The 24733-nt window shown below is 39.1% G+C and overlaps 1 protein-coding gene across 2 annotated transcripts in view; it reads right to left on the bottom strand.

Moving 5' to 3' along the window:
* The window catches only part of gpc6a (glypican 6a), a 247837-nt gene that overhangs the window by 43623 nt on the left and 179481 nt on the right, over positions 1 to 24733 (bottom strand). Inside the window, exons 5-7 of one of the 2 annotated variants that reach the window (XM_061236286.1) lie at positions 18346 to 18476; positions 14395 to 14538; positions 13251 to 13280 (exon numbers count right to left, since the gene is read on the bottom strand). In XM_061236286.1, coding sequence (XP_061092270.1) covers positions 13251 to 13280; positions 14395 to 14538; positions 18346 to 18476 — 305 coding nt within the window. The remainder of the gene's footprint in view (positions 1 to 13250; positions 13281 to 14394; positions 14539 to 18345; positions 18477 to 24733) is intronic. The other variant, XM_061236287.1, reaches the window with a different exon arrangement.

A 24733-nucleotide genomic window follows, 5' to 3' on the forward strand; every position in this document is an offset into this window, starting at 1 on the left:
AACTGTAAAATGTACAAATGATATTACATTACATTACATTATTGGCATTTGGCAGACGCTCTTATCCAGAGCGACGTACAGTTGATTAGATTAAGCAGGAGACAATCCTCCCCTGACTGACTGATATGTACATAGATATTTTTAGTTTAGTTAGTTTATGTAGTTTTTACTACATTTTACATTTTACATTTTAGTCATTTGGCAGACGCTTTTAATCCAAAGCGACTTACAAGTGCATAGGTTCTACCACAAGTCGAAGCATCACATCCAGAACTAGGAAAATACACCTGGACTGCTGTTCTAAACATATAGTCGTCATCATAAGTGCAAATTTTTTTTTTTTTTTTTTTTTTTTTTTTTTGTTTGGGGGGGGGGGGGGGTTAGACAGGGATAGGGGTATCAGAAGGGGGGGGCGGGGTAAATCAGGAGGGGGGACTAAGGTAGAGTTTGAAGAGGTGTGTTTTGAGTCTGCGTCGAAATAGGGGGAGGGATTCTGCTGTCCTGACAGTGGTAGGCAAGTCATTCCACATTTACTACACATTTATATTTTATGCTTCAGTTTCATACATTACAGCTATATGTATTCTACCTCAAAACAATGCACACTTGAAGCTCACTTTATTTCCTTTATGTGATTCTTAAAATAGATCCATTTGGCCTTGTTCATGTTTTCACAGGGACTTACAGTGGAGTTCACACAAGATTTAACTGCCATTTAAGGTGCAGTAACTCCATGGTTTCGGGTTTGGGAGGAGGAATGAGAATATGCATGGGAACGCAAGTCAAACAAACTCGGCACCTACTGACACTGTGAAACATCAGAGATCTGCATTACAATCCTTTTTTCTCCGTTCTTCAAAGGACATCTACGCAGGGTACATGGCGATGTTGAGTCAGGCAATTATGCAGACAGGCAATAGCGGGAGGTGGGTCGGCCTAGTTCTCTCACATCCGACAACAGCGATGAACGCTCGTGCCGCACTGATGAAATGTGCGCCCTCACTACAGATACCCCAGCCGCGATACTAACCCAGCGCTAAACGAAAGCTAAGTTTTGCTAACATTCTACAGCGTGTGAATGAGCATGAATAATTGAGCGGATTACATGCAAACGAGAGAGTGAGCTGCTATAAGCTGCTAAGAGTCCTTCCACTGGGAATTCAGGCACCATTAAAGTCCTGATGTGTAAATAATGTTGCATAATGTACTTATTAAAAGAGCTGGAAGGCAATGAAGAGAACAGGGTAGGGCTACTAAAGCCAAAAGCTTTTTTTGTTTCACTGGCACTTGAAAGTTGCCATTAATATATTGCAACAGGACTAAGAAAACAAAACTCCTCCTAGGCAAAGCCAGTGGCTCCATTATGCATTTGAACACCACCCGATTGTCAAACAATCCACAATTAAAATCACAAAAAGGTGTTACAAGTTGAGGCGCAACAGGCTAAGATGCAGTGAACTTTTCTACTGCAGCACATAGCCACAAGCTAGCAGAATAAAAGACAATACGAGAAAGCTCTAGAATCAAGCTTTCTTAAAACACAAGGTGAAGTTTTAGCTTCAACATCTTCAGAATAGCATACTATGTAGCTAAAAATAACTGCCCAAACTCTGATCAAGACTAATAGAGCTACAGAAGATACATTGTGTAAATGTTGGTTGTGTTCTTCACTGAAATGTTACATGCACAGACACTGTACATTTTATATCAAAAGAGATGAGGCAAGCATTATAGGCAAGTATCAGAGCTACGCAACCAAAGTTCACTGTTATTGTGGATGAGAGCACTTCGTTAAGCAAAAAGTCTTGTCTCATTGTGTACCTCAGGACAACAATTAATAGCTCAGAGCCGTTGACCTTTTACTTAGATCTTCTTGAGCTAGAGAATACAACTGCTGATGGAATCACAAGTGCACTGCTAAACTGGCTGCTGACACAGGGCCTTGATGATGCTTTTCAAGAATGTCTGGTGGGATTCTGCTCATGGAGCTTCTTTAATGGAAGGCAAAGAAATTGAGTGTATTCAAAGCTGAAAAGCTAGTTCTCAGATCTCATAGGCTGGCATTGTCTGAACCATAGGTTGGACTTGTCTGTGTCAGATACAGTAAAGCACTGCACAGAGACCAACTACTTTATAGCTTTTCTTGACAAGTTAACATGTCTGTATAATCAGTCGCCAAAGAACTTAAGGGAGCTTGAAGCTGAAGTCTCTGAAGTTGGTGTCTGCTTGAGAAGGATTGGTGGAGTCTTAGGGATAAGGTAGGTGGCTTCATCTTTCAGGACAGTAAATGCTGTTCGGAAAATGTATGCCGCACTCCACAATCACCTGACAGCTACAAGGTGTGGAAAGAAATTCAAGAGAAAGATGTATGTACGAAGGGCAAGCAGCAAAGTTGAGCTCAATTGCTTTTCTTAACCCCTTCCCCGGCGGAGACGAGTATATACGTTTTTACCGAATGTGTTTTTTTCAGTCACGGACGAGTAAACACGTCTAAAACATAACCTTCAAAAACCAGCTACAGACAAGTTTATCTGCCGATTCTGGGCGTTGTTGAGCCTTTCTAAGCATGAAATGAGTCTACGCGTCGACTCATACGTCTGGCAGAGGTGTTAGCTATCGCTCAGGCATTTCAAGGGGCGCCTGTTTCATAGTTTTCCTACAGTAGTCAATGCTCTCAGCAGCATTTCTTTTGATTCGCGCCATTCATTCGTTGTTTATTATTTTTTTCAACAAATTACACCCCAAATGTTTAGTTCAGGGGAAGATGGTGAATATGAACCTTCGCTTAGAAGCTTGGATACGTCTGATGACAGATAATACCATTCATAAATTTGCTGACTGAATATTTGAAAATAAAGGTAATTTGTGCTATAAAATAATTCCAAATAATTTCATTCATAAGTAATTTCATTCATTTATATTTGCAAATCATTTTAATTTCTGCTATATTTTTGCTAGTATATGTAATAAAAAACAAAAAAATAGGTTTTTCATTCCTTTCCTTTCATTCTTTACTTTTGGTAATAAAATACGGTTTATGGGAAGACGAGTTAACACGTTTTTCAAAATAAAATTTTAACCACAAAAATGGGAAAAAAGTTATTTTTCATATTCAGCATAAAAGATCCATCCATCCATCCATTATCTTAACCCGCTTATCCTGAACAGGGTCGCAGGGGGGCTGGAGCCTATCCCAGCATACATTGGGCGAAAGGCAGGAATACACCCTGGACAGGTCGCCAGTCCATCACAGGGCACACACACCATTCACTCACACATTCATACCTATGGGCAATTTAGACTCTCCAATCCGCCTAACCTGCATGTCTTTGGACTGTGGGAGGAAACCGGAGTTCCCGGAGGAAACCCACGCAGACACGGGGAGAACATGCAAACTCCACACAGAGAGCCCCCAGCCGACGGGGATTCGAACCCAGGACCTCCTTGCTGTGAGGCAGCAGTGCTACCCACTGCACCATCCGTGCCGCCCGAGCATAAAAGATACTGTATTAAATATAATTTAAACAAGTCATCTGAAAATGACAGGTTTTTTCCAAAATAATTGGCGGGTAATGTCACGTTTCAGGTCTGTCTCGCCATGTTTTATGTTTATTCATGTTGTCTTAGTCACGTAGTGTCTTATCATGTATTATGTTAGTCTAGGTTCGTCATGTTGTTTAGTTTATTTCTTGTTACGATTTATTTTCTCGTCATGTCGAGTTATGTTTCGTTACGATTATATTACCTTGTTATGTTGAATGGTTATCGTCTTAGTTTCGTTTTGTATTATGTTTTGATTTATGTTTATTGTTACGTTAACTGGTCGTTGTTCATGCATACACTTTTACATGTCTTTCCGCAAACCTTGCGTTCCGCCTTTTCTCTCTCGCTCCTTCTGTCATTCACTCCCTAATTGTTTCCATTTGGCTATTTACTAAAACTACTAACGCTAGATCAGGATTGGGTAGAAACTAACAAACTAATCATGTGTTCATGTTACCTTACGTTTCTCGTGCATGTCATTTACTAATTTACTAATGCTAGGGCAGGATAGGTTTATTACTAACGATTACTAATCTCCTTGTTAAACTTGTCATCCATCGCACCTGTTTTCCATTTCCTTGCTACGCTCTAACTAATCGTCTACACCTGTCTACACCCGCATTTATAGCCCAGTCGCGCAACTGTTCTTCGCGAAATTGTCTGCCTCTAGTCTTACTACGCAACTCTTGAGCATTTTTTCTGATTGATTCACGTTAAGATCCAAGCCTGTTTACCGACTATTGTTTATTGATTTCTGTTTCGTTTACCATCGTTTTGTTTTTGACCACGTCCTCACCTACCGTCTTTGTACTTTTGCCTCGCTGATTGTTTTATGGTTTCGACTTCCGCATCGCCCTCGACTACGACTCTGCCTGCCGTCCGCCTGTACATCTGCCCCGCTGACAGCTCTCCTGCTACCGGACCTCCCTGCACGTTTACCCACTACGAGTTTGCCTCTTCCCTCGGCACCGTGCTTTTTGTTTGTTTATCGTTTGTTTGGCTGGATCTACGTGTATGGACTTTGCTTGTTGTGACTACGCTCCTGGGATTCATCCCAAATAAAGCCCTGACGGGACTTTATTCCATTATTGTTTCTGAGTCGTGCATTTTGGGTCCAACCCCCACGCACCCGTCTCAGGTAAAGGGTTAAAAACTTAAGACTGATGACGCACTTGAGGAGCTTAGACACCTGTATGAGGCTCTGTAGTCCAGAGACTTAGACTGTCTCAGTCAGTCAATTTTATAAAAAGGCAACTATATGTGTTCAATGGCATGAGCGAAGACCCAGGCACAACATATGACCAGTCTTCATGTGAGGCTGCTCAGAGAGGTTATTTTAATGGCAGACCATAGCAAGATGACAGCAGGCAAAAGATAATTGATCCCAAAAGGTTCTCTGAAGACCAATGCAAAAGCATGCAAATGAGTATGGTCACAATTGAGGGGGAATCACTCTTTCACAAAGTAAATGTGTTGGATAAAAACACAAGGACAAGCCCTCTACCATTAACGTATTGCGAAAATTAAATAAGAGAGCTGTGCAGTCTTGTCCGGTGAGAAGCAGAGCTATAGGGATTTTAAGGAGAATGCCAATATCAATACATGGGTTCCTGCTGAAACTTAAACATGCAGTTTACCATTGCTATGAGCAGTGCAGAGTGTGAGAGCCCACATTTTCACAGAGATCCATGTTGATTGGCTACAGGCAGAAGTTTTTTTAAGATTTGAAGTTTTGAAGCTACAATTGAGATGTGGATTCAAAACCATAAACTTCTCAGTGAATAAATAAAAATGTATAGCATTCACAGATAAAACATTCTAATATATGAATTCCACACAAAATGTAATCAGTTAAATTCAACGTGTTCTTAAATCAAAATCTTTTTGAGCTTTATTTTCTTCCATACCCAAGGACGGCAAGAAGGCACAAAAAAAATCTTTATGCAATAAATTGAACTTTTCTATCAGGGACGCATTTACCAGCTATGGAATGATTGATTGTCATTGGGAATTTTCTGTAGTCTCAGAAGTATTTCCATTTTGATAGTCTACTTCACTGTCCTGTCAAGTGCTACATTTTAGATCATTCCCCAGGGGAATGAACAGCTCGATTAGATTTATGTCCCATGCAATGGAAAGTTCTTCAGTCAAACTAACACCAGTGAATATCTGTTCTGCCATGTATGTTAAAAGGGGTCACTTTCATAAAATCAGCATCCAGGGAAATATATTACTGTTGCTACATGCAAATGATTCTTCCTAAATAGAAAAAGACAAGTTTATTTTATCTGTGCATGTTATAAAATATGTTCAATATATTCTATATATGGTCTCTGAATACATATATATATGTCCTATTTTCTTGTGAGAACAATAAACATATTCTTAATACCATTTTGATATGAAAGGACATCTTGCTAATAACAGGGTAAAATATATAACATTCAGTACATGCGCATATAATTCAAATTGTGCACAGAATCCATAAAATAATTCTGCAGCACAGTGGAGGGCTCAAAACTGTGGTCACCCCTGGTTCAAATGTCTGTTACAATTGAAAAGCAAACCTGAACTCAAAATGGTACAGAGTTAAACAGAAGACCTGCAAGATTGCTATTTATTTTAATTTTTTGCTGTTTATAAAGGGCACTTTGCAAAAGTTTGGGAACCCTTTTGGATCATTCTTTGTTCCTGTTCAAAGTTTAGTCCAGACATTGAAGTTGAAGAGAGGTTGGGTATTTCAACTAGACAACGATCCAAGGCACACCTCAAAATCAACCATGAAGTACCTCCAGGACAGAGGTTTTGAAGATCTTGGAATGGCCACCACAGTCCCCAGACTTGAATATTATTGAAAATCTGTGGAGAGATCTCAAACATGCCACATATCTAAGGAGGAGTTTCAAAGTACTAACTGACAGGGTTCCCAAACATTTGCACAGGGCTTTTTCCCTTTTTTATTATTTTGAAACTGTAAAAAATAAAAATAAAAATAAATGTGTGGACCATTTAGAGGTCAGGTTTATATTTACATTTACATTTTTGTCATTTGGCGGACCCTTTTAATCCAAAGCGATTTACAAGTGCATAGGTTCTTCCACAAGTTAAAGCATCACATCCATAACTAGCAAAATACACATGAAATATTGTTCTAAACATATAGTCATCATAAGTGCATTGTAATTTATTTTTTATTTTTTGGGGTTAGAAAAGAGGGATAGGGATATCAGAAAGAGGGGCGGGGGATATCAGGGGGGAGGACTAAGGTACAGTTTGAAAAGGTGTGTTTTTAGTCCGCGTCGAAATAGGGGGAGGGATTCTGCTGTCCTGACAGTGGTAGGCAAGTCATTCCACCACTGAGGAACCAGAAAGGAAAACAGGCGTGAATGTGCAGCTTGACCGCCAGGTGCTCGTAGAGAGGGAACCATAAGGCGACCAGAGCTGGCAGACCGGGGTGGTCTAGCTGGGGAGTAGGGAGTGATTAAGGATTGTATGTAAGGTGGGGCAGTCCCCTTAGCAGCCTGAAATGCCAACACTAGGGCGTTGGGGAAAGTAGGAGGGTCAGCAGGGGGAGAGGGTGGGGAGAAGGAGTTGCGAATGGCATCAAGAAGAGAGGAGAAGGTTGAAATCAGTTTGCGGGGATTAGAGGCAGCCGTGTTAATTTTCAAATGAAAGAAGGAAGATTTATGGAAAGATGATAGGAGGGCATGGAAGCAAGCTATATCACTGGGGAGAGAGGACCTTTCCCATTTTCTCTCCGCTGCCCGCAGTTTGGTTCGGACAGCTCGTAGAGCATCAGAAAGCCAAGGCCTGGGGGGGGAGGCCCAGAAGGTTTGCTTCTGTTCATTATTAGATAATAATTGTAAAAGGGGTGCCCAAATCTTTGCACACTACTGTATTCTTGAGATCAAATGTACTCCCACAGAAAACATAATTTCAAACACAATACACGCAAAAAAGATGACGAAATAGAAAGATATTGACTGACACACCACAACCCACACACAAAAGACTGGTGACAGACTAACTTTTTCTTAACTTGCAAAGACATACATCACTTTGTATACTATACACAGCAGCTTAGCATACACATAGATGTGATGAGAAGAATACACTAATGGTGGAATGATAAAAACAAAACTGGTGTGTACCTGTCACCTTCCTTGATTCCCCAAAAGCTTTGAGTAAAGGTCTCTTCCCCCATTTTACTTTACTGTGATTCTCATGAAAGAGTAGTGCCTTTGTAACTCATGTCAGGTTCACTATGATGGAAATAAGCTCAATACAGGATAAAGCACGGTATGTGCTGTATTCAGACAAACAGATCCCAGGATGATTTAATGCCTCTGTACATAATGTGACATTTTAAAAGGCAGTTTTTTTTCATTCCCCCAACTTCAGTTACAGATTACCTGTCAGCGAACAACTTCCTTCCAAAGTTCTAAGAAGAAAAATTGTTTTCTCACCAACTTCAAATGTTACTGAGATCAGTGAAAATGCTGATTTACTATGCATTTGTAGCTCACTGGAGACACAGAAGGCCAGATTTACTAAAGAATTGCAACTGCTTTTCTGATGCAAAATCAGTTGTTACAAGGTTACAGTATCAATGGTGTATTTATTAGAATTAATAACTACAACATTTATACAGCAACATTTAATGGTTGCAATAGGTCAGGGAATATGTCACTCTGCAACTTTCCTTTTCATGAATAGTGTATACATAAAACACATAAAATGTGTTCATGCACATACAGTATATATCTGTAGTAAAAGTGATAAAACAGAGTGGAGATTATGCAAATTAGCCCAATTAAGTATTCTGTCTTATTTACAAAAGCATGCATTAACTGGAGTATACAAACGTGGTTCTGAATTTAAAAAAATTAAACAATTGTTCTTTGTTTGTGTCCAATAGGGTCAACCAGCTGGTTACCAGTATGTCAATTATAACATATCAAAAGTCCTAAAAAATCCAAGTGGTGAAAAGTATTGAAGAATATTGAAATCAGTGAAGCCATAATGTTAAGTTAATTCCCATTGCCACCCATGTTAAAACATGTAGTTATGCATGTCTTCTTGTCTGATGTCCACACATAGAGTTCAGTACTGTCCACAATCAACCAGAAACTGTGTTTACATGAGACATCGAGTTGGATGCAGTACAGTTCATGAGCAAAAATTTATTCTTAACCCTTAGATGCATAAGTGGGTCAAAATAACCGTGGGTTATAAACCCGGTGGGTTTGTTTTCTTGCAATATCTTTGGAGTGAAAAGTTTTTCCATTTAATATCCCAGATATTCCTCAAAAAACTAGTTTTTGATATCAGACCATTAACCCTTTTTTAATTTACGTTTTATAAGAAATTGTTTTCTTTTTTTTATTACTACCCCAAGCTTCCATAAGTTGGTTGAAAATTACGCGCATTCATTTAATCTCCTAGGAAACTTTGATTCTTATCAACTGTAACTGTCAGGAATAAATTTACTACACATCCAATATCAGTATTGTCACCACCACTTTTAACTGAGAAAATATTTAATGTCATCAAATTGATATATTTAAACAACATATTTGCATATTCATGAATACTGTGTGAAGGAGTATGTGTTATTATTATGTACCATCACATCTCAACACTAGCTATCTAACTAAGCTACCCAACATTACAGTATGTTTTGTGATTGTGTTGTTGACATAATTGTTTAGTGTAATGTGCATAATATGCAGAGACAGACTCTTAGTATGATATTTCTAGCTTGCTTGTAATGGCATCTAACCTGTTAGGTAGCCTAGTATCCTAGTACTGTTCAAAATCTGTTAAAAACTGAAAAATAAACATATTTCAAACATGAAATTATTCTTGTGTGGACCAAATATAATACAAATCATTATTCTTAACCAAAATTATGAAAATGGCATTGGGTCTAATATGGTTACATTTTGACCCACTTATGGAAGAGTGTAGTTTCCAATCACTCAAGCATCTAACGGTTAACAAATTAAATGATCAAAATTCATGTGAACAGGATTCATTGATGAAGTTAAAGGTTACAAAAATTAGCAATTAGTTAAGTTCAATAGCGGTTATTTGTCAGTTACTGTACAACCACCCTTACTGAAAAGCTGAGTGACACCATCAACCAAGTGAGTACATTTCGAGAGGATGACATCCATACATCACCTGGGGAACTGGTTCATCAAGTCAGCCGCAAGAAATATACCAACCAAGAACAAATAGTGAAAGCACTGAAGGAGAAACAGGAAAAAGACACGGAAGTTGACAGCCATGTACTACGCTCAGCCGAGAAGGAGTTCCATTATGACAGAGACTGTCTGTTCTGTTGGAGGTCAGTGTATGTTGGGACCAAGAGGAAGAGCTCTGATGTACCTGTATTCCCAGGGAGGATGGTTGACTTCAAGGACACAGTCTTGAAATCTTGTGAGGAAAGAGGAGATGCCTGGGCAGCCACAGTGAAGGCTTGTGTGCTGCATGTGTATGTTGCATATGCAGTCTATCACCAAGTGTGCACCGCCAATTTCCGTAGTGAAATTAAAGAAGTGAATGCCAGCAAAACTAGGGCCAAAAAAATGTAACTGGGTCGACCACAAAACAAAGAAAGACTCAAAGCCTTTCTAGAAGTTGTGAACTTGTGACAATCAACAGATCACAATCAATGATCTCATTAGCCGAATGGAAGACAATCTCCAAGGCTCAGAACTTCAAGCATATGGCAACACACATGAAATCAAAACTGAAGGAACATTTAGGTGACAGGATAATTGAAACCAACAAGAATGGGAAGCCAAATGTGGTTACCTTCAGGAGCGCAGTCAAAGCAATCCTTCAGGAGTTTTATGCTCACAGGGAAGCTGATCCCGAAACAGAGAAGAAGAAGATAATTGAAACTGCTGCCAACTTCAAGGATGACATCAAATCAGTGGAAACATCCCATGATGTATATCCTGACTGTGACTCACTAATGTCTGAAGAGGATGCCAACAACCTTCCTCCAGAAATCCTCGGGGGTCTACTGAAAGGGTTGTTTGTGGGCAAAAACATCGGCATGAAAACTGCCTCCAGGCAACCGAACCCTCCACTCCAACCACTTTGCATCACACTTCCTAACGCTTCACCAGCTTGGATTATGCTGCTCATACCTTGAGGTACACAGACTTGTGAGCAATGCTGTGATATCCCATGGAACTGACATTCCTGGCTTCTCTGGTGGGTTTGTCCAATATGCTGCAGACAATGTGCACCACAACATTCGTACTTTGGACGGCAACAACACCTTCCATGGGGATGATTGCTGCCATAACACCAGCTACCAAGGCCAGCAATGTTAAGTTTTACTCAAAAGATAACATCAGTGCCAACATTTATGTTGATTAGTGCCAATTATATTATATATATTTTCAAAGTAATATAAAAGTGCTATTTTAAGTGATATTTAAATAATTTTGTGTTAAATTTACGTTAATCAATGGGAACATTGATATGGATTTGTGCAAATTCATGTTGCCTTGTATACGGTACGAGTATACTAATATCCTGATGTTGCTTTAAAATATTATTTATAAGTGGTACCAGGGTATGGCTAAGAAACCTTTAAAAAATACTTTGAAAAATACTTTCCATCACTTGGATCACTTAGGACGGTTTATATGTGATAGAGGAAACTTTTTTGAGTAATAAACATGTCACATTTTCTGTTGCAATTTTTCGTTTTTTTCTCACAAAATGCTTGGGTCTTTTGCCCTCGTATAGTTCTTATTTTTGTATGCCGCCTATCATCTTGCCATCTTTTTCCTGTTCTGGCCCACAGAACCACAAAGACACTGCTGCTAACATGCTTGCCTGTGCCTGGCAAGTTAGTTGAATGTGAAAACAAACACACCTGGTGTATACTCGTACATTGATGATTTCCAAGAGGTTAATATATGTATGTTTGAATCTTTTTTCTGATTCTTTTGCATTCAGAGGAGCTCTAATGACCTTTTTTTTTATCTTAGGCCTTGTTGTTTTGTGTAATTTAATTTCAAATATTGTTTAAGCGGCAAACTCTTTATCAATATGATATTTTAAGTAAGATCACTGGGGGAAAAAACAAATGGTAGAAGTAGGCAGGCTGATGGTGAACATTTTTAGTTTAATGTTTTCTGAAAAGAAGAGCTGCCATTTTGACATGCATGGCTGTAGGAGTTGCTGTCGTCCTCCTGGACCTGACTCCATTAGCTGCCGCTACAGAGGCCCGAGTCGTGCCTGGGTGGTAATGGTCAGAGTGCCCAGGGAGGATCTCCAGGGACGGGGCTCCGCAAACCAGCACCAGCTGCGCCACACAGAGCTGACCCATTTTACCAGCTAATGAAACGAATCAGACAGACCCTTCATAACAGCCACAACTCAGCGCAGCCACTGACCAGTGCATTAATGACTCTCTGACAAATGTGACGTTAGCTGTGGAACTGCAGATAGATGGGCCAATTAACCAGACTGAGGCCTACAGAGAGGCTTCCCTTCACCTCTGTTAAAAAGTAATCGTTCTAATTAAGAGGCTCCAAATCTACAGTGGAAAGTAAAGTAGGAGAAAGCAAAACAAGCTGCCAATCTTTGTCTCTTTTGAAATCTAGACATGGCATGGCAAATTTAAGCATTCAAACATAACTGTTTACTTAAAAAAAAAAAAAATACAATTATTGTTCAATATGGGTATATTATTCTTAGTCTGGGGCGTCTACAGTAAAGTATCATTTGTTGCAAATCAATTTAGTAATCTTCTTAAGTGTAGAGCATTATCACATTAATATGGATTTATCTAAAAGTAATTATTACATCAAACATCTAATGCCTATCGATATGATCATTATGCCAGTGCAGTGTAAAAAGGTGAATGGTATCCATTTCAGCAATCTCTCCACATGAGAATGCATGCTTCTTGTATGTGATATAGATCTGCTCAGTGTGGTCATACAAATCTTCACTATCTCTAGCTCCTGAAAGCATAACCTAGATTAAAGATGACACAGCCCATAAGGATGTATATTTAAACTTACAGTAAGAAGCTAAATGCAGGGCCCATCATTTTAGTCTTCCAGTTTTATCTCGTTTTCAAACCAAGTGTTCAGCAGTTTTACTGTGATAAAAAGATCCCAGCTAAACGGCGAGAGCAGTACTTTATTGTCGTAATTATGGTCCTGTCTTCCCAACTTTAATTGTGCTTTAATACCTTCAGCAGCCCCTCCACAGCCAGCTACCGATGAGCATTCGCTTCAGTGATAAATTCTTATTAAACATTACAAGTGTAGCATGGAGACTTAGAGACGGTGAGAGGAGCGAATGCAAACTCCGCTCTGCTAAAAATACATCACACCTGCAGGACACATAACCTAGCTAAATGATATTCATATATTCCTGAGGTGTCAATGTGGTTTGGATGGTCTCCTGCACCATCAGCTCATCTTTATACATTATTGCCATTATTGCAGTCTCACAACAAGGCCCTGGAGTAAAAAAAAAAAGCGACTACACTAAATCCCTTTCAAATGCCATCTGTGTCGCCACACAACACAATGGCAATTTAACCAATTCTCTTCAAGTTACATTGAGTGTGTGCACAACCACTGGACAAGGACATAGACAGGGGGTTGGAGGAAACCGCTAAACAAATGGCAGAGGGGAATAGTTAGAATGACAAGGCTTACACTGTGTTGCATAGTCCTCCAGACAATCCTCTGGAAGCAGCATTGAAACAAAGAAGAAAGGCATTTCAATGAATAGGTTGACATACAAAAAATATTAATATCTTCCTAGTGACTGAACATTACATTTCACTAATGACCATTTACAACTACTAGAAAAGCAATTGCGTATGATAAGTGTATAACAGCCCCACCTGGTTAAGTTCTTTCAACATAAGTACTTCTGACACCCTATTAACATCGCTTGTCTCTTTCAATCAAAGGTTGTGCAGACATTACAGTTAGCAATAACAGAAATGTTCACTGAACATCGAGGGTGATTCATTGATTGTGCACTGCCTTGTTCTGTCACAATTTTAAGAACATGTTTTGAATGTTTGCTTTAGCTCAGTTTAGTTGATAAGGTTATATGAAATGTTGAGGGTTAAAATGAAAGTATTAGATTTCATATAGAAGTTTGAGGACAAACCACTTTTCACTCTGATTAAATTGCCTACCATGACATTGATGTTCATCACAACCAAGGCTATGCTGCACAATATAGTGCCTTGATATGAATGCACTGCAAACTGGATCATTTTGATATAAATCAAAAGTACAAATGGAAGTGTAAGAGCAACATTGATGGCTAAAAAAGTGCACTTAAAATGAATGTGCTGGGGACTTTGTCAAGCCACATAAGCCACACTCTCTTTCTTCAATATAGGCAGAATGTACGCTTTCAGCTGGGAACACCAGAAATACAGAAAAACACACTGACAATGGTCTGTAGCTAGGAGAAGGACAAATTAGCAGTGCGCGTCTCTCCTCACAGAGCACGGATAACGACAAGCAACTCAATAGAGGAGCGTGACCAGGAGATAGGTACAAAGGATTAATTTCTCTCTCCGGGGCCTACATCGGCAAATCACCCAGCTTTAATCAAACAGTGTCAAGTCATGCAAGACGTCACCGGTGACTAACTATGTTTACACCAAGGCGGAGTCACTCATCATGGGCTGAGCCAGCTTCTCTGTCTCTCTCTGTGATTCTCTCTTTTTCTCTCTCTCTCTCTATGTCTCTTGCTGTCTTTCCCTCTCTCATTCTTCCTCTCCCTCTCTTTTGCTGTCTCTCACTCTCTCTCTGTCTCACTCATTCACTCACTCACCAGTCTGTCCAGGCTGGTGCCAGCCGCTGTGGTGGGCCTCTCCTCTGGGCTGTAGGGTCTGAAGCGGGCGTTGAACACATCGGAGATGCCACGGGTGGAGCGGGCCATTCCGGAAGGCTTGGGCTGACCACATCCTTGGAAAACCTGTGGTTATGGGAAGATATGTGACCAACTGCTGAGCTGGATTTAACACCACATACATATCATTAGAGTTCCAGGGACAGAGAAGAAAACAAAACGAAAGTGTCCATTACACATAATCGCTACATGCTAAAATGTCTGCCAGGTCATTGCTATATTCATCTCTTTAGCTAAATTCTAATTTTATATTGATTTACCTCAACAGACCCAGGGGACCCAGAAGTATTTAAACTATTATAGATTCAAGAAGCCTGGATGAACATTAGTCCTTGACTGACTATTACATGTAAGTTCACAAAAACAGTTTGAGACATTCTCAAACCAACTTGCCATATTGTACTTGTGATGAAAGAAGTAGTAATATAATTTATTGGTCAAAGTAAGTCAAAATATTCACCTGGAAATGTATTAAGCTGATTTACAGTTCCACCTAATAAAGTGGCTTCCAAGTGTATATGCATACACATGCATTTGCTTTTTCTCAGATTTACCAAACACCACATACATGTTTTTGTCATGATAAATCGTCATCTGATGAAATCACCATAAATGCTTGCTCACATGAATGCGCTTAGTGTCCACTCCTATATTCACCATAAACGACCAGAAACACCCAACATGAACCTGTTCAGCAAATTCACATCCCCATTCATATCCTATCCAAAATGCGGAATGTCGGATGGCAGATTGGAGTATGAAGAAAACAAACCACAATTTCTCAAATTGCGAAAATCGAGAATTTACACCTGTTAATATCCCAACCATGAATTTTTAAGCTGCTATGTGCTTTAATAAAGTAGGTTCTAAACAAGTTGTTATATTGAAACTACAAAACATTGCATTTCACTACATTCTGTCACCACCACACAAATGTCATATTTGTTCGCCTGTCTGCTTGGTGAACTTCGGTAGAAGTAGACTAGTTTGATGGAACCTTGAAAAAAATAAACTCTGTGGATGTTCATGCTTAGCTACAGGAGTATATTTGGAAAGAAACATTACTGTTGGATTTTTTCAATGTAAATATTTTGGTGCTTTGAAGCCACAGGATGAAGGTCCAATATGGTCTACTTTTCCAGTGTGCACTACGGAAAATATTAAGAAAATGCAACACAATTCATCAAAACTATCTGGATGGACAAATGGTACTCTGGGTAAGTAGAAACATACGTGAATTTCATTTTTTGAGTGAACTACTCCTTTAAAGACTCGGGTTGCAGTAAGTGATTTCAAAAGATTATTTCACATATTGAGAAATGTTTTGCTACACTATGCATGTACGCTCTACTGGTATTCAAATGTTTTTTCAAGAAAGTCCTTAGCCATTAAAATACAGCATCAATCATCATTTCCTGTGGTGTCGAGTTTTGAAATGCAATGTACAAAGCTGGGGAAGCTCAATGACTTCTTATTCGTCACTGACTCCTTTCTTTGCGCTGTCTAACGGCTCAGTGGCTGATCTGTTGCCCAGATGCAGAGTGAATGGCTTGAATGACAAGGAGCTGTTTTTCGTCCGCATCCATAGCCACAAGAAAGGAGTGGGTCTGTACAGCTGATTTACATATCCTGTCACTCCTTATCCAAGCCTGCTGCCCCAAGCTTACACTCAACTTCTGTTCACATCATATGCACAGCCCTTTGTGTTCTTCTATTCAATTTTAAACCACAGGTCTCTGGAAAGGTATTCGTGTGTGAGGAATATCTGACACATAAGAAAGTTACACATTTGGATGCTTTATTCCTGCTTTATGTTTAAATAACCTTCAAACGGCTGAAAAGGGGGGGCATTCAGCGATCACCGGCTGCACATGTTCCCTTTTATGTTGGATGAAACATTGTTTTTGACCCTGACCTTGGACAAACCTCCAAGAATGTGTTAGCTAAGGAATTTTTAAATTCTGCCCAAAAATTGGTGGCTGCTTTTGTTTTTCTTCCTACTCTAACTACAGTCTGCGGGAAGTGAAAAATGCAGTTAACCAGGAAGCACATTATTACTCGACATTGAATTTTTATGACCAGAAAGCAAACCTAAAATTAAAATACAAAGGCCTAGAACTGGGCGAAGCATGTTTATATACATGGCAACATTACACAAGTGGAAAACTGCATGGTCCTATTTGGAAGAATCTCAGTCCCAAGTGTTTTTTCCACTCAGACCGTCAGCACACAAAGCTGTTTCTGCTCCTTGAAACACATCAGTCAAGGAATTATCAAAACCTAAGGGGAAATATAAATGAGTCCAGTTGAGTCCTCCAAAATATAACTGAAAGTGGAACATTTAATTTTATTGATATATCATAATATATATCATGTAATTTTATAGATTTATTTTTGTGAACTATTGCATTAGTCATTGTTTGTATAATAAACAACAAAATGTTGATATTAAGGGTAAAATAATAATGCCCACAGCTCCCAACTTTCAACATAAAAATTTCCATCTCCATGGAAATGATAAATACTCAGATAAGCCTCTATACATATGTAAAAATGTGTGACAAAATATTTCCCCACATAGTATCCCAATATAGATATTAATACATTACATTTTCAGTCCCAGACAAAAGTTACACTGAAAGAGGCATTTAGTATTTATTTGTTTGTTACAGGGAGAAGAAGCAGGATAAGGGATATAAATCAATACACATGTATTAGATTACACTGAATATGACAGTAGGATATAACACATTTGTCCAAAACTCAGTTTAAAAAGTACACGCTGTGTAATAAATAATTATTCGCATTGTCTTGTTATTTTGAGAAGTGGGGCTTAATGAGCATTCAAACGATTCAAGCAGGTTTTTCAGTGGACTGATAATTGGACTTTTAGTTCTTGCAGCAGTAAGTGATAAAATGCAACCACTTGTGTTTCATTGGTTGAGTTTGTGTAACAAGAGCACTGAATTGTGAACTATTAATTAAATAAAATGCGTATGCTTGGATTGCAGCAACTCAGCCAGAAACCATCAAAGCAAGTACGAGTGAAAATCAGAGGCTTATCAATACTCAGATAAGCCTCTATACATATGTAAAAATGTGTGACAAAATATTTCCCCACATAGTATCCCAATATAGATATTAATACATTACATTTTCAGTCCCAGACAAAAGTTACACTGAAAGAGGCATTTAGTATTTATTTGTTTGTTACAGGGAGAAGAAGCAGGATAAGGGATATAAATCAATACACATGTATTAGATTACACTGAATATGACAGTAGGATATAACACATTTGTCCAAAACTCAGTTTAAAAAGTACACGCTGTGTAATAAATAATTATTCGCATTGTCTTGTTATTTTGAGAAGTGGGGCTTAATGAGCATTCAAACGATTCAAGCAGGTTTTTCAGTGGACTGATAATTGGACTTTTAGTTCTTGCAGCAGTAAGTGATAAAATGCAACCACTTGTGTTTCATTGGTTGAGTTTGTGTAACAAGAGCACTGAATTGTGAACTATTAATTAAATAAAATGCGTATGCTTGGATTGCAGCAACTCAGCCAGAAACCATCAAAGCAAGTACGAGTGAAAATCAGGAACAGACCCATTTTAATGGACAATAAATCCTTCCCATGAATGACAAGATTGTTGGTCAGGCCTGAATTTTTAATTGGCCACCAATTTGTTTGGGGCAGTCTAACAATTCAGAGCATTCAGACTGAAAGGTAGCATAAATTCTGTCAATGCATATATCAGTTCAGAATTCAATTCTACTTTCAGACAGGCTTCAAGTTCACTGCAACATTGATAAGTGTTAACCTAGCAGGAAACTGTTAGTGTTGAGCACAACACTGTCTTGGTTAAACACACCTTTGCTGAGACTTGCATGCTGTTGTCTTGCATGTTCATAATGGCCTCGGATATCTTGACATCGATGGGCTCCATGACAGCCTCGATGTTGAAGGGGCCCTCCAGCCTCTCCGCCACCTGCAGCATGGCATCTGTCACAACAGCAAGAGAGAGGACCGGTCATCAGAGAGAGGCACAGACACAGAGAGGGACCCTATAAAGTGAACTACAGCCAATTCTTCAGGGTGAGCTCGGTTAGTACAACAAGGGGGTATAAATGGAAATTAGCAAAGGATAAATTCCACTCAGGCATTAAGAAGTATTTTTTCACATGGAGAGTGGTCACTGTTTAGAATAACTTGCCAGGACATGTAGTGGAGGCAAAAACACTGGGGGTTTTCAAGATCAGGCTTGATAAGTTGCCAGACACTGTTTAGCTTTTAGGCAAACTTAACAGTAGGTACACTTTATTGATGGAAAAAGGCACACATTGCTGGGCTGAATGACTTGTTCTCATCATTGTGTTATGTTATGTTATGTTATGTTATGACCCCGAACCACGCTGGCAGGTGACCAGAGGGGGCGCCACCCCCACTCCGCCGGGCGGCCCAAGCCAACATTATCAGACGTCCCCTCAGGACAGTGACACAAGTCACGCCCCAGAGAGGAGAAGTGACTGAAAAGCCTCCCTCCCTCCACCGAGCTGGCACATTATTAGAGATTTTCACTCTCGCCGGGCTTGATCTGAGCTGAAGTCGCGTAATGTGGAAACATATCCCTGTCATCTACTAACATGCAGCAGAGAAAAGCCTTTGTGAAAAAAGACTGGGTGACCTAATCTTTTACTTTGTTACTAACGGGTAAGTCAAAGCTCCTGCTGGAAATGGGCAACACGGCGGTCCTGCAGTTTTAAATCCACAGGACGGATAAAGGATTACAGATATGACAGCAGCAAAATGCTTGACATCTATTAACCTGATTCGGCTCTTCATTTAGATGTCAGGTGATATGCAGCCGTGTACCGTGAGCGAGCCTAAAATTAATCTGTTACACATGGCCATGATTTGCACTGTTATTAAGTTATAAGTGTGTATTTTCCAAATCAGAGGAGGAATACTAATATCTACTAAATTATATGAAAACATATGAGAAACCATAACCTTATCATCTTTCATGTTGAACAGATACAACACAGTTGAACAAAAAATCTTTCATATCTGATTGTGCTGAATATGGAGGCATAAGTGGTTGCATATTAAACATAAATTAAAAAGTGGATGATATGGCCCTGAGAGATTTTTCTACAACCCATTTTATGAGGCATTAAAAAAAACTCAACCAATCACCTTTATCTAAGCAGACAAGGATCGTGCATTAGTTATTCTTTTCCTAACTGATTACAAAATCTGAAGAAAATAACATTTTCATAATAGCATGAAAAGGTAAACCAGGGATAAGGCTCATTAAGATATTTCTTCTTATCATATTTTCTTCTAGGAGGAATTTTAATTTGCATTTCGATCAACTATGGAATCAGAATAATTTGTATTAATAGTATTAATAAAATGCTAACATTACTGTGGAGACAATTTTGAACTATATCACTGAAAAAAGGTCTGCATGGATTCAGGCGGGACTGTAAACCACATTATCCAAGAATAATTATGATTTCTCCCCAGGGAGACAAACACGCCGTTACTTGAAGATAATTAAAATGTTGGCTCGTTCTGAGATCTTATTTGCATCAATATCAAGAGTGGCTGTGCTAGGGTCCAATACATGCTGCTTTCTCTCCATTTATTTCACTGTATTGATAGAAACCATATGGCAATGTCTGATATATACAAAATATTTAGCACAACATACATGTTTTTTAAATGACTGCGAAGTCATAAAAGACCAGTGAGCATAATTTAAAAAATATCCCCGTCCACAATAATCTGCGCCTTATGAGAGAACTGCATGAAGTATTCATATGATGTTTGATCTCCATTAATTTCACTCTATTGATAAAACACATATGGAAATGCATAATCAGTCAGATTTGCATATCATTAATATTCATCGTTCATCTTGTTTTAAACAAAATATTAAACACAACATACTGATTTTGCCTTTATTATTTTGAAAAATGACTGACAAATTATAGGAGACAAGCAAACATTTCAAACAATAAGACAGCTGTGCACATCTGTGAGAGAACTGCAAAAATACTTTCATATTGTATTAGTGAAATAGCATTTGAAACCAGAAAGTCGGTGGGTATGTTTGAAGGTGGAAAAAAATAATGATTTTTGGATCTTTCAAAATGAGCAATTTACATATACATCTGACATTTCTCCATGAAAACATGAAAATGTTTCCCAGGTGACCTGGGCTGGAAGAGTGTCAACCCCTTGCCCCCTTGTTACAGGAGTCCCCCAGGGCTCAGTCCTCGAACCCCTCATCTTCCCCATTTACACCAGATCCCTTGGCCCTGTTATCTCTGCTCATGGCATGTCATATCATTGTTATGCTGATGACACCCAACTCTTTCTCTCCTTCCCCCCATCCGACACACAGGTCTCTACCCGTATCTCCACCTGCCTGAGAGACATCCAGAGCTGGATGGACAACCACCATCTAAAGCTCAACCCAGGTAAGACGGAGGTAATCTTCATCCCTGCCCTAACCTCTCCCTTCTCTGATTTTTCCATCTCACTAGGGGATACCACAGTGACCTCATCCCCCAGTGCAAGAAACCTCAGAGTGGTGATGGACAACAGGCTGTCCTTCTCCGAGAACATCGCTACGGTGACCCGGGCATGCAGGTTCTTTCAGTACAACATCTGGAGAATCCAACCCTTCCTCACCACCTACTCCATCCAGCTCCTTGTACAAGCAATGGTCCTGTCCCGCCTGGACTACTGCAATTCTTTGCTGGCTGGCCTTCCAGCATCCGCCTTCAGACCCCTACAACTAATCCAGAATGCTGCAACCCATCTAGTATTCAATGTTCCCAGACATTCACATGTCACCCCCCTGCTCAGCAACCTCCACTGGCTACCTGTTATGGCTTGCATCAAATTTAAAACTTTGGTGCTTGCGTACCAGGCAGTTAAGGGATCAGCCCCTGTATATATTCAGTCAGTTATCAAGACCTATACACCAGCAAGACCCCTCCATTCAGCTACTTTGGGACGCCTGGCACCTTCCCCTTACCGCACCTGCACTTCTCGGTCAGGGCTGCTGTCTGTTCTGGCCCCACGGTGGTGGAATGACTTTCCTGTGGATTTCAGAACAGCAGAGTCTCTGACCACTTTCAAACGAAGACTGAAGACTCATCTCTTCAGGCTATACCTTTCCCTCCCTACCTCACCACCATGATTAGCCTTGTATATGCCATAGATTATAATGGAACTTATATATAGTTATATATAGATATTGATGTATTGTATTGAATATTGTATTGTTGTACTTGGGGTATTCTAGCTGCCAACTGTGGTATGCCAGTTTAAGTTGATGTATTCTTCAAGGGTTCCAATTGTATCTGTATGGTCACACTAGGAACCGTACTGTCCTCTAGGGTTCTCTTCACACTTGTTCCTGTGTTTGATCTGCACTTCATTGTATGTCACTCTGGATAAGAGCATCTGCTAAGTGCTTTGTAAAAAAAATTATTTTCATAAGATGACAGTGCAATCTTCAGCATTAATAGTCCTATTTCAAGCGCTTTAACTACTGTAACTCGCACGGAGTGTGCATGATTTAAAACTTGCAACAATGTTTATAATGCATGTGGAATCAATTACATACAGTCCATAAAATTACGTTCATATTTAAAAGAATTGCTGTCCCTTACAGATAACTGTAATATTATTTCCATGACAATAGGGGTTTATTTTCACCCAAAAAAAAAAACCCCCAGCTTTTCCCATCCTTTCAAATAGCAAAAACACTGAGCTCTGGGTCTCTGTCAATGGCCAGCAAGAATGAAAGATTGGAGCTGTTGAGTGAACAAGATGTACTGCAACAATTGGGAAGGGACTGCAAATACATGTAGGACTACCTGACTGGCTAGAGCTGGGTGGTGCAGCCACAGTACAGATAGGGCACAGAACTAAGGACAACATCCTATTACCCCATGGGGGCATGCTCAGGTCAAGAAAATATTTACAGTAGTGTGCAAAAATCACAGCACATACTGTGCTTTATCCTGTATTGAGCTTATTTTCATCATACTGAACCTGACAAGACTTACAAAGGCACTGCTCTTTCTTGAGAATCACAGTAAAGTTCAATGTGGGAAATGTACTGTATACAAAGCGATGTATGCCTTTGTAAGTTAAGAACAATTTGTGAAGTGTTCTGTTTAAAAATATTTTAAGTTGATCTCAAGAATACAGTAGTGTGCAAAAATGTGGGCACCCCGATCTGTGAAATACTTTTACAATTAATATCTCAGTGAACAGAAACAAACTTGGAGGTCTTTCCTGGATGTACTTCATGGTTGATTTTGAGGTATGCTTTGGATCATTGTCTTCCTGGAATACCCAACCTCTCCTCAACTTAAATGTCTGGACTGACCTTTGAAAATTAGCCTCCATTCATATCCATTCTTCCTTCCACTCACACAATATTTCCTGTGGCCCCAGTCGCCACACTACCCCCAAAGCATAATGGATCCACCTCCAAGCTTCACAGTAGGCAAGGTGTTTTTTTCTACATAGGCTTCACCCTTTTTCTCCAAACATACCTTCATTGATTGTAGCCAAAAAGTTACAATTTCAGTTTCGTCAGTCAAAAGCACATTGTTCCAAAAGGCTTCAATCTCCTCTGTGTTTTCTTTTGCATACTTCAGAAGCTTAATTTTGTCTTGAGATCAAAATTTCAGCCCTGGAATTATACTCACCTGACTCAGTGAAGCCCTAATGAGTAAATCACTTGGGTCTGGGCCTTTTAAAAAGGAACAAACAATAATCCAAACTATTGAACAAGACCCTTTTCTTTAAAATAATAATAATTTCTAAACAGTGAAAACAATCTTGCTTTAAAATTTACAGAAAGGTCTCATGTTCTGGATAAGAGATTAATTTAAAGCAGGGGTGCCACAGTCTTTGCACCCCACTGCAGGTTCTCCATAATATACAATCTCCCACCATATACCCCCCAAGAACACACCAAACTCTATTATACTGGACCTTTACTTAGCTCCACTATAAATTCAGAGGATTAAAAAAGTTAATTGCAGAACAAAACAATTATTGACACAAAACTATTTGAATGATATTAATGTCTATTTGAATTCATGTGAAATTGAATTTTTAACAGTGAACTGACCTCACACTTCATAATATGGCACCAGTTCCAGAAAAAAATTAATTGTGCTAAATATGGGTTGTAAAGTAAATAGCAATGCAGTACAGTGCCGGAGGGAGAAAACATATTTGCCTCTGGAGACATGGAAGGTCCAGCCTAATCATTTTTATATTCGTGTTTCCAAATTCATCCAGAGCTCAATTACTTAGTGCTTGTGGTTAAATATATCCATCTTTTAGAGAAAATATCTTAACTGATCTGTATGTGACTGTAGGTATGAACTGAATGGAGACATCTCCAACACACTATATGTGCGAGGAATGTTTTTTTATGTGCATGCAATTACATTCTCTTAATAATGTTCTCCATAATGTTTTTTTGGGGGGATTTATGTATACAAAGTGCTGTAATTTCTTAATGGTGAAACCAAAGAGGGCCTTTGTATTAAACATTATAGAGGGCACTGTATATAGCACCAAAATTAAACACTTTTCACAGCTTCCTATAAACCATACAAGTATTCTTATAATACTCACAAAATAATAATAAATGAAAAATAGTGAATGTTGGATTTATGTAATCGGTTGCTATATAAATAAACTTTTGATATAACGTAAAATAAACTACACCTAAGGTTTTACACTTAGGCTACTTGTTATAGTAAGGGGGAATATTAGTATGTCCCCACTAAACAGCAACATCACGTGAAAATCAAGGACAATGACTTTTTGCATAGCCCTTCTCAAAACACGGGGAGGTGGGTTACTACAATCAGACATATCCCAAGTGATTGTCTTGTTCTCCAATCCAAATGCCTGATTGTATTAACATGTCTCTCCAATTCGCATGATGATACCGCAATGACTTGTGAACAGTGAACACACAATGACTGCGCAAGGTGAGTTTGAAACAGTAAAACGGCTAGTTTGCATAATTGCTATTAATAAGTAATGATGGCAAATTATTTCATGAAAATTATTTCTTTTAGAAACAGTGCTGAGAGACCTCACAGAGCACCCTCATTTTTCAGTTTCTTTGCATACAGTATTATGCCCTGGTTATATTCAAGGAACAGCTACTGGAATTTTCATAATAATAAGATTACAATTTA

This window comes from Conger conger, chromosome 3 (assembly GCF_963514075.1).
Source record: "Conger conger chromosome 3, fConCon1.1, whole genome shotgun sequence".
In the NCBI taxonomy this organism is placed as follows: domain Eukaryota; kingdom Metazoa; phylum Chordata; class Actinopteri; order Anguilliformes; family Congridae; genus Conger; species Conger conger.